We start from the raw sequence: 18328 nt of genomic DNA on the forward strand, positions 1-18328 counted from the left end.
ACACAGTGTACAGAAAGCCAAAGGGGAAATTGTCTAGTTCTAATAAAAACAATTGTGTGTTACATACTTTTTGCAGAGTCACTGTAGTTTCCTATCAATGTCAAAAATAAGGAAGACTGGAGGCCCGTATTGATATGTGTTTTGCATGGCTGGAACAGAAGTACGGTGCAGACATGCAACAGAGCTTTTCTTCCTCTTGTTTATGAAAATATGATTTTAGCTTTTAGTTAAAGAAAACAGATGAATAAGAATAAGAAGATGATGTTTCTTAGGCACACTCTTCCAAAGTTTAATTTGGAATTGTCAGGGTTTCCAGCAACTCTTAGTTATATTCCGTTAATTTTGTTTTCATGCCATATCATTAAGGCCTCATTCAGACTGCCAGCCAAAATCCGATTTTTAGCCCATCCAGATTGGAACTGGATGTTTCTTTTGAAGTCTGAACAGTCACAAATCACATGAAATCCGATTTTTGCAGACCGGATCGAAACCACCTTCGGAAGGTAGTTTCAAATTGCATTTGGACAGATGAGTCTCAGTCTGAACCGCTCCAAACACTCAGATCGGTTTTGACTGTCCGTGACGTCACTCTACGCAGCACGCGTAGTGCCGGCAGCGCGGAGACGAGGTGTCCACCGGCACGGGGGGCGTCCATCTGCCCGGTTTCTCCCCTGGTGCGTCTGAGATGTTCTGCACCTCTACTGGACAGTGATAAGGCCAATATACTGAGGTGACCTGCCTCCATCATGTTTGTTGTTTTAGTTCTTGTCGCCGTCGCAATTATATGACGTCTGACGTCGTAACGGGGTCAGACGCTCTGACGCCGTTACTACAGCAACCTGTCAGATCAGTCAATAATGGGGCCCAGTCTGAACAGAGCCATATCCGATTTGGACACTTGCTAAAAACAGTGTGGACAGTCAGCCCTAAAAATCGGATTTGAGTAGGAATCTGATTTGAATCAGATTCGCCTGCAGTCTGAACGCAGCCTAACTCCCCTGTCATTTCAGATCATGCCACTCCCATTTGCCAGGCAATCAGTTCATTCCCTTCACCTGGGTTTCCCTGCTCATCTCTTCACCTGCAGGCCATTCCCTCATTAGTTCCCCTGTATTTATACTGGCCCACTTCCACTTGTTCTCTGCCAGATGGTCTTGTGTTTTCACCAAGCCTCCCAACGTATCCTAGTCTGTTATTGCCTGATCCACCTGTTCTGAACCTGCCTGCCCCTTCTCAGATTTGTTTGCCTGTCTTGACTGATCTCCCGGTTTTGACATTTTGCCTGAACATTTAAGTAAACAGAGTTTCCTGCTGATCTACTGTCTCAGTAGACAGTACTGTCTCAGATAATTTTTATTCCAGCACATTGTCATTTATTTGGAGTGATATTTTTTAACACCTGATGAATGTACTGAAAGTCAATATTCACTTTCCTTCTAGCTCTGCTTTTGGTCTCTAACTGAGGGAAATAAGCTCCTTAATCCTCCAGGTAGTGTACAGTGGGTTTATCAGACCCTAGCGCTTGATGAGAGCTGTGAAACTGAAACAAAACGGAATCATGGGGTGCCCTAAAATCAAAACAATGACCTGAAAGATGGTATAATACGCTAAGGGCAACTGCACAGTTGGGTGCTAAAGGAATTACTTCTCTTTTCCCTATACAGCAAAATTAATCAAAACAAGCAGTTTCAAACTCACACAACTTGAGCAGTGTAATACCAGTCATTTGTAGTATCATTTACTTCCAAAAACCAGGAGGGTGGGCTCCAGCATGTTTTAGGGAAAAAAGTAACTAAGTGTAATGTTAGCTATATAGCTATATATAGCTATATGTAATGCTGCTCACACTCTTGGCTGCTAAAATGACAGTTATCAATGCATCCTCGAATGATCTTTCCTTACCTCTTGCCAAACTATTGCACCACACCTACACACCTGCAGTAATGGTACGTAAATATATACCCCACAACATTGCAACATCACTGGAAATACCGGTTTGATGCAAACAGGCGATTAAGGGATGAACATACAGGGTCGCAGACAGATTTCTGTTTAAATGACTGTTTGTTTCATGTCAGAGATGTTTCAATATTGCAGCTCTAAGACAGTTTGCTCTTCAGAGTCACAACAGGAAATGGTAGTTATAGATCATCAGAAGCAGGGTTAGGGGTCCCTTCTCTCTCCCACCCCCCACTCTGTCTGTGTGTGTGTGTCATCTGGTGGCTGCTGCTTTCGAAGCTTTTTTAAAGACTTCAAACACACACACACACACACACACACACACACACACACACACACACACACACTCAGATGATGTAGTTTAAAACTTTAGTAATTATTTTTTGAATCAGTAGCCAGAAGTCAAAGAGATCATTACATTTCATTTAACAATTTTATATAAAGTTGCCATAAACATTCAAAATGCCGTTAAGTTATTTTAGGATGATTGTTTGGACCACAGATAACAGCGCTGGGTTATTAAACAATTGAATTAGTTTGAAATGTTAGCTGCAATAGCTGTATCTAATGGGAAGTTAGCATGGTAATGTTAGCTATCGTTACTTGTTATTTCACAAGGCAGAAATGACGTAACATAATTCATAACATTAAAATCAGACACTGCTAAAACTCCAGCAACCAGTGAGGCCACCTAACCCTAGCACAGCAGCAGGATTTGAGCTGCTTAGTATTTCCTCTGCTGTGTTTCCATCGCTAGCAGTGTTTGTTGATAGTAAAGATGACATGGAGCAGGTCGTTATCTTCAGACACTTAATAAAACTAGACAAATAAGCCTTTGCCTGATCTGAAAGAGCCCATTTCCCGTGCAAACATTCTCTTTGCATCCTTTGTTATTTTGTATGAAGAAATTAAATCTAAGACCAGGACAGTGTCAACATGAGAGATCTGGGTAAATACAGCCACACTGACTGTGGTAAAGCCAATACTAAAGTTCCATGTCTGCAACATGCTAGCACTCGCCTCTGGATTCTTTCCACTTCTTCCTTGAAATTGATAGTTGTCTTTTGACAATCATTGTTCCATGAAGGAGACATCCAGGCTTGAAGGAGAAGTATAGTTTCTTTCAGCCTTTTTTTAAGCTTGTAACATTGTACTCACCAATTTTACCAGGACCAATTTTACCAATTAAACCATTAAATCACCACCCTTTTTGACGGCCTTTGGCATCTGAAACTGATGTACAAGCCACCCTTTAAAGCAGTGGGCTTTCAGCTAGCTGAAATGTAAATCTACTGTCTTAAATATCAGATGCTCATAAGAAGTGTCCAGGAAGTCTGGGGCGAAGGAGTTCATGAATGGAGGACATTGTGTATGGGTGAGTAATATAAACACCTGACTTTCACCCAGGAAACCGCTGTTCGCATCATGTCTGTCAATTTTGAAGTATTTTCACTGACTTCTTAAGTTGCAGAACAAAAGTGTTTATTTTTTGGCTTAACCATGATCTTTTCCCTTACTGTAACTAAGTGGATTTGTTGCCTTGACATAACCAAGTAGTGTTCCACATTTTTAGAACTGTGACCACAGTGGAGAATCATAGTTTAACACATTGGGGTTCCCAGTGCAACAAAGTGACGCCAAGGGGTCTTGACCAAGTTGGGAAAAGGCTTGGAAAACTATGATGGCAAGTCCAGTAGGTTAAACTTCAACCCAGAATTCTGTTTGATTAACTGTGATGGTTAACTTAAAAAGCTCTTTACTTTGGGTTTGGTAATGTTCTTTTGTGAGTTAGCCTACCGATGCCTTAATTAGCTAGCTATAACTAACCCCTGGCGCTGCTAAGAAATACCTTTAGAAATGCTTGCCTATGCAGTCCTTCGTGACAAGATCATGCCATGGTTGGTACCAATGCACTTCTTCAGTCTTCTAGTTTCATATGAAACCATGTATAATATTTATTTATTATCTTCTCCGTATCTTGACCACCAAGCCTGCCACAGCCCCTGAAAGATGGAAGGTCAGTCACGGACGTTTACATCCTCAAGAAGTTGAAGAGGATGAACACATTTGGGTTTTCAAGTCATAAAAGACAATAGTCAACAGTAAACTCAAAGCCAAACTTTTACGAGTAAATTAAAACCTACACAGATGTATAAGCCAATTGCTCTTCTGTAGGTAAAGCAAGCTCGTGATTCAGAGGTGAAACTCAGGCACAAAATAATGCACATACTTTATCACACTACAGATTTAAAAAACGTGGCAGTATCAGTTTCCATGTGTCTATTCACTGTGTTTAGAACCAGCACAAAACAATGATCTTATGTTTCAATGGGTGACAGTTGGGAATCTTTGAACCACTGAGGGTAAAAATGAAAGCACTCAACTGAAAGGCACACTGAATAAAAAGACTAAAAACGGAACATTTCACATTCAGAGGTCCCTGGCAGAAATACAGCACACACACTGAGGTCAGAAGCACAGTATTGATTTGTTACTGGTCCAAATATTCCCCCTCACTTGTCCACCAAAGGTCCAGAGCACAATTTGTTCTGTGGTGAGAAGATGTGAGCACACAGATGTGAGCACACAGAAGTGAGCAAGAAGTGTCCGCTCTTCAAGTCTATGTGTATGATGCCTTCCCTCATAAATGGCCTTATTTGCTGAGAAAAATATGGATGTTTCAGCTTTTCCTCACGATGCTACTGTACTTAGATATTCAGATTTGTCTTGGTTAAGAGAAACTAATATTGAGTGTCAAGAGGCAATGGGAAACAGTCTACAGTCTCTAGACTCTGCACGCTTGTACGCACAACCACGGAACCTAACGTCAATCCTAAGAGGTTTTGTGACACTATCACCTCTGCCTTTGCTTTTGAGAGACAACAATCTTCATTCAAAATCAACCAATACTGTTGTTTATATGGTGACTAATGCACTTTAAAGGTGTAATGTGTAACTCTTGTTGTGGCAGGACCATGTCACTCATTGATGTGTTATCAAATGTACATCGCTTTGTATAAAAGCCTCTGCTAAATGACATGTAGAATTGTGGAATACAAGAGGATTTTTCCCTCACTTGCCATTTGAAGTATTGCATAGTAAAATACCCTTATATTATCCCCACAAATCATCATTATAAAAGAGACATCTGTAAAACTGTTGATCGGACACTAAGAACTGCAAACAAGATCAATTATGCCTCTTACTATTATGAATTTTGGATTCATTGGGGTTTAAGAGAGACATTGGATTGCTTAAATTCAGTGAGCCGCATGACCAGGAAGTAAACACTGAAGCCAGAAAACTTAAAATCAGTAAATCAGTTGAGCAATCCCCATTGGACTAAATAGGCGTCATCTTTAGGTTTGGTATCCAGTTCTTATAATACATCCATCATTTTAACTTGTGCGAGAATTACACAATGACACAGTTTCACATTATGTAATGTTACACTTAGACATGCAAAAACTTTGGACAATGTCTTCGAAAAAGTATAGTGAAGATTCACAACCGAACTGATATTCTGTGTTCGAGAGGCTGTTGCAATGAATGGGTTTCCATCCAGGCTCCACCCTGGAGGAGATTACTCCTTAAGCAAAGCGCACTCTTACACTTACTGGCAGGGAAGAGGCGCGGGGAGATGCGATGCTAAGTAAGGTGTGTATAAATCAGCTGCTGTTCAGCTGAAACGCAAATAATACTTTCTATGGAGTCCCTTACACTGACAGCATTGTGCTGTAATTTACATAACTGCTCCCTCTTTCACCAGAACCGGTTTAAATTTTACAACTCTCAATTTCAGCAGTGGCTCAATGCATCAACATTAGTGAACATGTTAACAGCTATGATGACTCATAGGGTGGAATATACTCTACATCCCTGTAGTGACAACAGGACCAAAGACTTTTCTTGAAAATATGCATGTGTGGGACGATGTATACACTCACAGGTAAACCTGAGAGTGCTTATGTTGGGTGAAGAGCGGTATAGAGCTGTGACCTTTTCGAAGTGTGCTATTAGCAACCCTATACATAGCAGTAGATTAATGTATGATCTTTTCAGAGTTTATTTCAACTTTTCTTGCCTGCTTTTTGGTAACTTTGTTTCTGATCTGCATTCTTAAACGAAATAAACAACATTACTAATATTTTTTTTATGTTGATGTAAAGTTCTACACAGAGAAAAAAAGATTGTATTTCTGTGGTGGCAACCATCAACCCTGAGCTGCATTGTGAGTCTTCTGCAAGGTATGGGTGTGGTGTGTAAAACAACACCCAGGGCTATGAAAGTCTAGGTATTAGTGAGAAACACAATAGGTGAACTAAGCCCATGCAAACGCTCAATTCCCTTCCCTCAGACCATGTCCTGCTGTGGCCCTTACCTGCAGAACTGGGGAGGCTTGAATTTCACTCCCCCACCTGTGTCCACACTGACACCCATTTGGGAAATATTTTGCAAACAGCACTCCCTGGTTTTGATTTGCCACTGTGTGTGAAGAAGCAAGCAGAGCAGGTTACAAAACACACCAAAGCTGCCTGACAGCAGAATTTCTCTCTGTTGATTTTCACCACAGTGATGTTTTGTTACTTTCTGAAATCTTTCTGTATTATATTATGGATTAACTAGGTCTGTATGACTGACTGTCAGCATGAATATACCCTAAATGCAGCCATGCTACCTTTAAGACACACCTTTTCCAGCTCCTCCAGGGACACCCACCTACAATCCATCAGTTCCTTGTGGGCCATTTATTTTATTAGACTTTAAGTTCATGTAAAATTCCACACATATCCTTAACTTTGGCTCAGACTGAGGATGTCTTTCATGCTTAGACAAACAACAGAAAATTCTTGTGGCCTGTCCAAGTAGTTACTACTATGTCACCTTCCATAAACTTTTATCACTGCAGCAGTAGTAGCTGTAACATATGAAGAAGTAGAAATAGTAGTGGTAGTAATTGCACCGGGAGCAGTAGCAATAGGCTACACGTCTTACAATTTTAATATGACTACCACTACTGCAGCTATTATCACAATTCAACCATTTTCTGCTACTGCTACTATCTCTACTACCACTACTACTACTACAATTACTACTGGTGCAACCTCTACTGCTACCATTTTGAGTGCTACTATTACTACCATTACTGATACTCTCACAAGCAATGCTTCTGTTACTACTAGGTTAACTACAACTAGCACACAATTTAAGCAATTACTGCTACTACCACTATCTCTACTATGACAAGTAATAATACTGCAACTTCTTCTGCTACCATAATGATCGCAACTAGCCTACTTAGACTACTTCTACTAGTCAATGCTGAAACTGCCACTTTAACCGCTATCACTACTTTTGCCATCACAACTTACTAGCAGCAGCAGTAGCAGTAACACCTGTTACAGTGTTAGTAACTACTCACCTACCCATTACCTACCGATTAAGCAATACAATAACAGAATATAAACGACAAAACAACACGACAGTGAAACTAAGTAATGCTGGATTTACTGTGTTCTTTTTAAACCTGGTGTTGCTGCTTATAGGTCATTTTGTTTTTAGTCTAATACACAAGTTAATTTCGTGCCATGTGAAGTCAGGGCGCCCTGAACCAAATCCTGATTATGGACCCCGAAAGTCTAGAAGTGGTCCTGCGAAATATAATCTGTAGAAATAGGTAGTAGTAACAGTAATAACAATACAATACCTGGTAGTAGTAGTAGTAGCAGTAGTAGTAGTAGTACAACTACAACTATTTTAATTACTCCTATTACCACTAATACTGCTACTCCCAAAGCTATTCTTTACTACGACTGCAACTACTGCTGATGAAAGAACTTACACTACTGTTACTACAGATGCTACTACAGCTGTTATTGCCAGGATTGATATTAATCATCATAATGTTCATTTCCGTCAATATATTTCCAATAATCGACTGGTGCTGATCCAGTATAGCTTTTGTAATATCGCTGAATCTGATGTCTGAGGGATGCAGATCAGTTTCCAGACCAATATGGTCACTTCAATTAATTGCCATATTTTCATACAGTATAAGGGAACAGGTATAGGTGTGAAAGCCCCACTTGTGTTCTCAGATGACAGCGTGCAAACAGAGGCACACTTTGAATGTATAATGAGTGTTGTTGAAACATTTGGTAGGAAAACACACACACACACAGGAGCCTTATTGTTGTTTGATCAGTTTGCTCAGGCAGATTCTGATCTGCCATGTACTGAATGCCAGACGCTTGCAGGCAAAACAAATATTTCCCACATTTGAACTGGACCTGCTCTTCAAAAGGCTTGCTTTTTCCCGTGAATTCTGTTTCAATTTGAACAACTTTTTATGTCTTCAGAGTGAATACAGTGTGTGTGTGTGTGTGTGTGTGTGTGTGTGTGTGTGTGTGTGTGTGTGTGTGTGTCTGTGTGTGAATGTGTGTGAATGTGTGTGGGGGAACTTACTGGCAGTCTATTGCAAGTCCACACATGCCTGTGTGGGAATGTCTGTCTCACCTGAGGAGACTCCCTATAGGCTTGGCTCAAATCATGTTGCCATTAAGAAAAGAGAAAGATAAGAAATAGGTGCACACATCAGATCACAAAAATAAAGTCAGATGGACAGGTCCGGATTTTACAGGATATGTATTGTAGATTTATGTTATCTTTGAGCTCCTGACCAATCAGCAGTGCCGTGTCTTTACATTGTCACGTTGCATAACCCACCAATGACTTCACGCTCTCCCAGAGCGGCTGCGTGGGAGGAGAGACTCTACCTGAGGAGGCCAGAAGCACTTCCTCCTCCACCCCATCTGCACTCAGGTGAGTGGGAAGTGTTACCTGGCTAATACCCGCACTTATTCCTTTCTACCTTCTACCCAAACGGCTTCTGTTTAACTCCGGAGAAAAGGTAAATATTAATTTGCTAAACTTCTCTTTTAATTAACCCGAAACCACTTGCACTTGTTTGCTCTTCTTTCATTCATTTGTTCTGCGTGTATACGAAGATGACATATCTAATCTGCACGTCTAATTATTTATGTTGCACCTTAATTAACACGAATAAAGTAAATATGAGCGCTTTTGACTGTATAAAAATGATAATTTGGTAAATAGTTGAGGTTCTCCTTCAGGCGCTCAGGTGAAGCCTGGATGACGCGCTGCGTCCCGAGGCGCAGCATGGACGAGTAGGTTCCAAGTGTGATTCATTTAGCGGAGCGATGCCAATTCATCGGTTGATCCATGACTAATAGTCGGGGAATACTGCAGATATTATGTTGCACCTGGCAAATGCTCATTATTGATTTCATGCCTGGCTGATTTGTAGTATGAATGCAATGCGCTATCCATATTTCCCCATAAGCGCCGGCTCTCACCAGGCAGTTCTCGAAACTGACAGCCGGCAGACATGCAGTGTAAAAGATAGTTGTGCGTATACACACACAAAAAAACAACAACAACAACAACAAAAAAAAAAACAGTTTGGGGAAGGAAATATTTCTTTTTGTCGTTGTTGGGACATATACCTGCAGATATTAGGGACATCGTGTGGCTCTACTCTCCCAGCGAACTCTTCACTTAAGCAGCTAAATGAATATAATTTTGATTTGAATTGATCATTTAGTGTTGCTAACGTGTGAAGTCATCATAGTGATATTTCAGGAGGACTTGTGATTTGATGTGTCCTTTATTCTCTCTTTGCTGTGATTTTACGCGAGACCACTACAGCATTCGCCCGTGCGCTCTGATCCCTCGCGCCTACTGGAGACCCCAGCTCGAGTGGGCGGCACCAGCTGGCGCAGTGATGCTCGAGAGCAAAGCTGCATTCATATCCAATAGGACATAACAATACTCACACGCCTTATGGTTAAAGCATGTTCTCTCTATGCTCTAACTCTTTATATGCACCCACTACTCAACAGGTTGTTTAATTATTATATTTTTTATTATATTTTAACATTGCACATGCATGCATTAAGTTTATCAATGGCAGTAACCCAAGTGGATTTAAAAAAAAGAAATAAAATTTGAGAAAAACAAAATGAAAGAAAAACAACTTCAATAACCCCAAGTTGAGAAAAAGAAAATAAATCAAAAATATTTATATTGATAATAAGGTCAGTTGTTAATATCATGTTTGTAAATGAACACAAATTATTGCACTTTTAGAGAACAATCTGCTTGGAATATGTGCCTCATATGAATCTTGGAGCAAATAAAAAAATAAAGACTGTCATAAGACTGACAATTGAATAACAAACCAAACTGAATACATATCATATCATATAATGGCCAAGGTAATAAAGTAATTCCTTCAAACAACCTATTTCGAAAGAAAGTTAGACAGATCCTTGCAAATAATCACACTATTTTGATTTCAATATTTTTAAATGAAAAGGAGAATTATGGTACATATATTAACATTCCTTCCAATATCATCAATCATATTGCAATACAATTAGTCCAAATAATCACAATAAGATATTTCTTTCCAAATCATGCCGCCCTACAATCTACCAAAAATAATCTTATTCTCATTTTAACTAAACCAAATAGATGTTTTCATCATTTTATAGACAAACATTGACAGATTGATGTAGAGGTCCATTAAACACTTGAGCTTTTCATATTATACCACATGAACTGCTGTAAAATCTACTACAGAACTACAAGGGCAACACATGATAATGAGATGGGTTGTGGTCAGGTAAAGCATGCATCCCATATTTCCCTGTTTTCCTTTGGGACTCGAATGCAGCATCATTCTAGACCGTTTTGGCACGATTTTCGTTCAGCTCGCCTCGCGTTATCACTCTGCTGTGTGTGAGTGGATCATCTCATTTGGGCAGACGACGTCCTCACACACGGACGAGATGTTTTACATATAATAATCTCATTCTGATTGATAATGACATTTAGACTGTATTTATTTAGAGATTAAGTATACCCAGTAGGCTCATCATATCATTCTGATAAATATTAAAACAAAAACATAGATCCAGTCGCTTCATTTGGACAAACAGTTTGACAGATTCGACACAACAGTTTGACAGGAGTCTATCAGCTTTCCAAAAAGAATGAATAAGTGGTAGCTCTCCATCCAGCGTTTCCATGCAACAGCGCGGGCGGCTGTGAATTCACGGAGCACACCGGGGGATAGATGCTTTAGCAGCAGAGAGCGACAGTAGATCTGGACCCAGAGCGCCTCTGAGAAGCCGATGGAGCGACAGGCAGATGGAGTTGAGCTGGTCGGGAGCGTAAATCAGTATGATAGTGCAGAGGAGCCCGGTAAGAGCGCTTTGATGCCACTTTACACATTTTGCACGAAACGCAGGAATATGTTGACGACGATGATTATTTATGTGCGCGTGTTGAGACGTAGCAAGAATATAAAAATGTGCATCTGTCAAATTCGTTGATGTCCTTAAATTCCCTGTGGCTGGCTCGGTGGACTGGTGCTGCTGACAGCGCACCTGGGCGCTCTGATACAGATGTTTGTATGGAGGGAGACCTCATCTATCAGGGACACCTGGAGTCCTGCAAATTAGCTTGTTGCATTGGTGGGTTTAACTGCTATAGACATGATGGTCATTATATTATGCAGGAAAGTAACTCATTTGATCATTGAGGATTCCCTTTGTTGTTTTAACCTATTCCAAATCTTAATCATCATAAAAGGATACTTTAGATTAGATTTGTTTCACTTTATATTACTGGGTTTAATCTGACCATATTTTCTACGATTGGTATAGAAAATGCAGCTGTTGCTTGAAATATATGAGAGCAGTGGACCGAAGCAGGAAGGTTTTGGGTCCTCAAGCCAAAACCTTGTGTTCATCAACACATGCCACACCTTGTATGTTATTTGATCCATAGTTAATGTAAGCTAGTTATTTATGCAGCTTTGACATGTAATATTACTGTAACTTAAGTTCTGAGTAGCTGTTGATTGTTGATGGTCATTGTTGATTTTAAGGTCATTTGACTCAATTTTTAAACTTTTTCAGCACTAAAAAGGTTGGTTTTATGCCCCTACTATGCTGAAATGCCTGTTTATCTGAACAAGTGTTCACCTCTTTCCAGTGAAGCATAAAGCCAACATATTTTGTCACACGTGAATATTTGTGGTTGACATGTTTAAACTGGAGTTGATAGCTGTGCCAAAATACTGTCAGATCACATTTTCTGCAGAACACTGTAAACAAATGCTTGCTCTTAGATTGTTATTTAATTCAGTGTTAACCCTCTGTAACAAGGTTTAATACTGACTTCAGCTCGTCAGTAGGATATTGTAGCAGGTATTTAGATTTGTGACTTTGGAAACATTATTGTGTGTCCCAGTACTAGTTCTCAGGGAAACAAGCAAATGATTATTCCAGTATTTTGCATGAAGGTATCATCTCTCACTGGATATCTCTGTATGAGCTCTGCTCTAATTATCTTGCACATTAGAAACTTTTCCATTAACCTTGGAAAATGTTTTCCCTAACATGTTAATCATTCTAACACACTACTTTTGAATATTAAAGAAGACATAAATAATATAATGATCATTTTGTTTGTGCATAGCCAGATTCACATTCAGACAGGGGAACTAATTGCACGATAAATGTTAATTTACAGTGAAAACATTTCATGTTGTGAAAGCAAATCCAGGACCCACACTGGGTCCAGCTTGTCTAGGCTTTCTGCCAAGATATTTGGCAGATGATATCAAGTCTTGGGTAGGGTTGTGTGGTCACATAATACCTGTAACTACATATAATAAAGCCCAAAATATATCAGTTTTATGTCACTATATATTACTCAAAACATATGTATTCTAATATTTATGGAAATGTACAGGATTTCCTGTGGTCGTACCAAGCGATCAGCTCAGAGCACCTTTCACCTGCAGCACAAAGTGCTTCAAGCTTGCAATGAAATACTCATAAAATATGTTATAAATTAACCTTCTGCATAACCAGATAGAACACACATTTGGTGAAGGATACATGCTTGGTTTTATATGAGGAATACAGTACATGAAGGCTGATGTACTGTACAAAGTCAAACTTGGTAAGCCAGACATGTAACATCAAGTTCACCTCAGGTATTTTAATCAGTATAAACACAACAAGCCTGTACTGTCTTCTCACGTGTACTGTACGCCTCACCTGAGGCATTGTCGCCTCTCCTGAGCCAGTATTACCTTACAGAGTTCACAGACCGATGTAAGTGTCAGTGTTTCAGGTAAACTTGCCTCTAAGAAATACAGCCAAGATGTTATTGGTACTTATTGGAATTGGTACTACTAAAAAAGGCCTTATTTCTTATAAACCCAATCGCATCCTTGTTGGCAGCTTTGGTTTAACTAGTCCTCATACCCATGGAAGTGAAGTGCACATACACTTGGCACGCCCAACCATCCACTTCAACCTTTTCCCTAAGAGCTTCTGTGGCAGTATAACAGCACCGCACTACATCTGAGGGATGACAGTCATTATGTGCACCACCACAAAAGTTGTTGTCTGCAGAGAGAACACAGGTCATTTTAGTGTTTGAAGAAACAACTGATGCAGTCGTTTTTCTTGTGGGGACACAAGACACTTGTGCTCCACAACTCTGGAGCTCTAAAAGGCAACCCAGCCACTGTTTCCCACTGTAAAATAGTAAAATAAAAATAAAAATGTATATTCCATATATGTATATATATTCAGCTATGGTATCATGTGCAATATCCAGCTTTATCAAAGAGACAGGACTCTATAAGATGACTAGATGAAGAGATGGTATGGCTGGTGGTTTTAGTTCCTAGACTTTTTTACTTATTTATTTAAGCCAAGTTCCATCCATTTCCATTATAGATGAACAGGAAAAATGAATACTTTTGGGTTTGATTGAACTGTCCCTTTAACAGGAGACTTTTAAAATCCACTCAGCAATTGTACAAATCACTGTGGAACCAACATTTCCCAGGTTGAGAGAGAGTTTGAGTTCGGCTTGAGATTCAGACAGTCTTCCATAGATTACCACTCAAATATTTACAACCACTGGTGCTGTTTGAAAAGACCACAATGGTTTTGTATATTTGGGCCCATTAGCTAAATTGCCTATACCTTATAGTATTTCCAAATGGTGTGGTTTCAGAGAGACTTTTTAAACCTTCAGTTGATTTCATTACAGAAAAGACCTCTGTGATGGATCCTCTATTTACAGTGCAATACCATACCTGCCCAGCAACAAACAGTAATGATTCACTCACATTCATCAGGTGGACACAAACACTCCAGTTAAATGCTGATGTCCACTTATTCAAAATGAATGTAATTCATAGTTTTACATCTTTAAGGGTCTCCAACTTGTCAAAACAACAGAATAGTCTGTTAAATTAAAAATCCAGTCTCAGTGAACCTTACACCCACTTGTGGCATATTCTGTTTCCATATTCTAACACTATTATTAATTTGTAAATGGAAAGAGGAGAAATTGTAAGTTACACAGGGGAAAACAACTCAACTCAACTGAATGAAGGCCTTACTACAGTCATACTCACAGTTTCCAGAAATGGGCACTATCGTGTTAATGTTGTGTGTAGTGTAAAGTACGGCAGGCTGACTGCACTGTGTATGAGGGCACAGAAGGTCATACAACCAGTTTTAAGATGACATTAAAGCAATATTACTATTATAAATATAAATTGTGGTTTCAAAATCATTTTGATCCTATGCTGACTTGTAATAGGTAGAATGGTGCTGCTGTCATTCCCACTCTGCACCCTGAACACCTGTTCCTGCACTATTTAAGTTGGTTGGTGGGTGTGATTTGGCTCTGACTGTGGCACTGACACACTACCAGCCATGTCACTGATTTTGATGAAATTGGATCATATTTTATGGAGAAAATGTTTATGGTTTTCCCTCTGATGTCTCTTGGCTTTCTACTTGGACACAAATTTAAGCTAACTCCTGCTAGCTGCGGTCAGCTAACTCAGTAGTCATGCTGCAGTACTGCTTGGAGCACAAGGGGTTGCTGTTTACAGGCTGGTAGTTGATCTCTGGGTTAGGGTTAGGGTTGGATTGCTGCACTTGGTACATGTTTGGCAATGCACTGTATTAGTGAATTGCACTCTGACACTGCAGGGGAACTAATGACATATTTTTAATCACTTTTAATACTAATTGAGACAATTTTAATGTTTAGGCTTCTGAGCAGTATGGTGGCTTACTTTGCTGGTTCAGACATTTGGGTTGGTTTAGAGTGTTTCACAGCAAAATGATGCGTCTAGGTTTGGATGTTCCTCCCTCTGAATGCAAAATTTGGGAGAATTAAGTTAAACTGTACACAAAGAACTGCTGAAATGTTTTTGATAACAAAGTGACTTCTGCAGCATAAGAAATGTTCTGTGGTTGTCTGGAGAGCATGTGTAATATTTGTGGCACCCTCAAGACATTTTAATGACAGAAGAAAAGAATATTGCAGCAAAGTAGCAAAATGCATTTTATCAGAGCTCCCCCTTTAAAACCACAAAAACCAAGAGACACGTGAAGTCATTTTATTGATATAGACCACAAGCCACAAAATTGCCTAAAGGGGCTTTACAATTAGTCAGCATTCAGCATTGTATCTTTAAACCTTTGATTCAGAAAAAGAAAAAATTGCTTTAATGGGGAAAACGTGGAGAAGAGGAATGGATCTGTGATGACAGTGAGCAAGCAAAAGCCAAACAGATATGACCTGAGTCCCACAGCCTCTCTACCATGAAGATCTAGAAGAAAACAGCTACACAGATAGGAGAAAATAAATAACATACACAGACGGAGAGACATACGCAACATGCAGACAAATGAGAAAGAGATAGAGAAAGACAAGAGGGAAGGTTGAATCTCCTGGAGGACAAAAATCCAGTCAGGAGAGAGAGAGGTCCCAGGACAGCTGATGGAGTAAGAGAGAGCGAGAGAGAGAGAAAAGAGAGAGTAAGAGAGAGATGGGCAAAACACTTGGACATGTATATGGAAATCATGGATTATAGTACTAGACTAGTAATAGATTAATTGGAACTGACCTATAAAAAGGATAATGATGAAAGGTACAGTAATCAAAGAATGATCAACTTAGTGAAAGTTAAGTTTGCCCCAAAAGAAAAAAAACATACATTTCTTTCCTCTAACCTATTGTCCTATTTATCAAGCTTGGTGTGTGCTGCCTAGTGTTGTAGATATCTGCTGAACTATATTTAAAAGAAAAAACGTTCCTACATGAAACTGCCTACAACCAAGTGGATTATTTTGAGTAATCAGGCCATGATTTCTGAAAAAAGAAACACATTGCTTTAGAGTTTTTAACATGGTTTAGGGTCAGGGTTAGGCACCACTGGTTATTTGCCATCCAGTCCCACAACACATACACCAAATCTGTGTAGTTTTGGGGTGCAGTTGTCAGGCCGGGCTCGAAGCAGGACTCAGACGCAGAGATATTTCAGAGTATGTCAAAAGCACTTTATTTTGGTACTTGGTCAGCAAGAGGAACTCCCCGAACAGAGGAAACAAAAAGGCTATGAACATTAACCGTCTAAAAGACCTAACAATAATAATCCCTACAAAGAGGGAAAAACACAATACTCCTGACTATCCTGATCTCAGGGCAAACTATCCTATGGGGAAATTAACAAATAACTAGACAAGGGAAAGGGAGATAAAAGGGACAAACTAAAATACTAATAAACAAAGGGCGCTCCAAAAGGGAGGAAAACCTAAACAGGGAAAAAGACTAAACTAAAAATCACTCCGTAAAATGGAGGAACAATCTAAGGGCAAAAACTAGATAACACAAAATCACTCTTAAGGAGGAAATACAAAAAGGCAATCTAAACAACCAACAAACTAAGGGAGCAGCTAAGCTGTGAAAATTTACAAAAGAAAATCACTCTTACGAGGAGAACAAACTTGAAAACGAAGCAAGGCAGATGACTGTGTCGATGACAAAAACTGTGGAAATGCTGGCGAGACGAAAAACGACACACTGGCACAGGACAAGGGAGACACAGACTATTTAACACATGAGGGAGGGAGCACCAGGTGAACACAATTGGTAATTAGGGGAGACGCTCAGGCAGGTGACACACACAGGGAGGGGCAGGTGATCTGAAACGAGAGGAGAGTTACTTTTCAAAATAAAAGCAGTGACGAGACCAAAACATAAAAAACCCAAGACCTCACCACGGTGTGACAGCAGTCTTTCTGGTGGGGTCTGTGTTGGTCATGGCTTGGGATCTTACATTGACGCCATGCTCTGATTAGCTTCAAAACTGGTTTAACTTATTTCACAATTGGTCTTTAAAAAAAGTAATGAGCATCACAAATACGTGGATGGAGTAGCCATGGTCGGGGTGCGGTTCATCCTGTGAGTTGCGGATGTTTGTATAAGCCAGGCCCAAAGTATTCCTTCTAGTTGCAAAGCTAACATGATGATACAATTTTAGGAAAAAAAGTTTTGGTTGAAAATCTCTGGTCATGATGTGGAAGATGTCGGAATGAGCTGTTTAAGTTCACTGATGGCCCCACCAGCATTCACCCACTCAGACATGGTGCCATCATCAGGAGTTATCTTAGCATCTTGTCGAAGGACATTTGGACATATAGACTGCAGGGGCCAGGGATCAACCCCAGACCTACTGATTAGGGGGTGATCGCTCTACCTCCTGATTTGAATTCCATTATCAAAACTATACATTTTTATTTAATGTTCACAAGCACCAATAACCAGTAATCCACAAAGAAAAACAAAAGAACACAATCTATCCCACAACCCTGATTCAAAAGAAGTTGGGACGTCGGTTTTGTTCTGCCCAATTGTTGAGAGACTCATTCTGCATCTGTATTAAAGTGAGGTTGGCATAGAACAAGCTCTACCACCTTCCCAAGTCTGGGGAACTGTTATTTACCAGCTACTTGGCTGTTCTGTGCTGTCAAGTGTGCCCACATCATGTCATGATGGAATTGGTCTTCTTTTCTAACACTCACCACTCACTTTAAAAAAAAAAGAAAAAAAGTAACATTAATATTAATGTTTGTCTGTCATCCTCTGCTGCAATCCGAAAACCTTCTGTTTAAGGGTCCAGTAATACACCTTTGGACAAAGTCGAACACATCATCCAAATGTGAATTTTAGCCCACAAACTGAGCCTGTGGCAGCAGTGGGCCAAGTAGCTTCTCCAATATCTGTCGACCTTAGCAGAAACCTCTTGTTGCCTTATATAATTTGATTACCGACCATTGATATTAATGTCAGAATCAATTATACTATGGCATTACCAATAAACTAACAGAAACAGTTAAGCTATGGAGTAGATATATGCATGGGTGCTGACTCTCAAACAACACAGTTAACT

At 39.8% G+C, this 18328-nt stretch overlaps 1 protein-coding gene across 1 annotated transcript in view; it reads left to right on the forward strand.

Annotated features, from left to right (window-relative positions):
- The first annotated feature begins 10408 nt into the window (after nucleotides 1-10408).
- The window catches only part of LOC131985473 (anoctamin-1-like), a 77976-nt gene continuing 70056 nt past the window's right edge, over nucleotides 10409-18328 (forward strand). Inside the window, exon 1 of the mRNA XM_059350605.1 lies at nucleotides 10409-11247. Within this exon, the coding sequence (XP_059206588.1) occupies nucleotides 11178-11247 (70 nt within the window). The 5' untranslated portion in view covers nucleotides 10409-11177. The remainder of the gene's footprint in view (nucleotides 11248-18328) is intronic.

This window comes from Centropristis striata, chromosome 2, assembly GCF_030273125.1.
Source record: "Centropristis striata isolate RG_2023a ecotype Rhode Island chromosome 2, C.striata_1.0, whole genome shotgun sequence".
NCBI lineage: Eukaryota > Metazoa > Chordata > Actinopteri > Perciformes > Serranidae > Centropristis > Centropristis striata.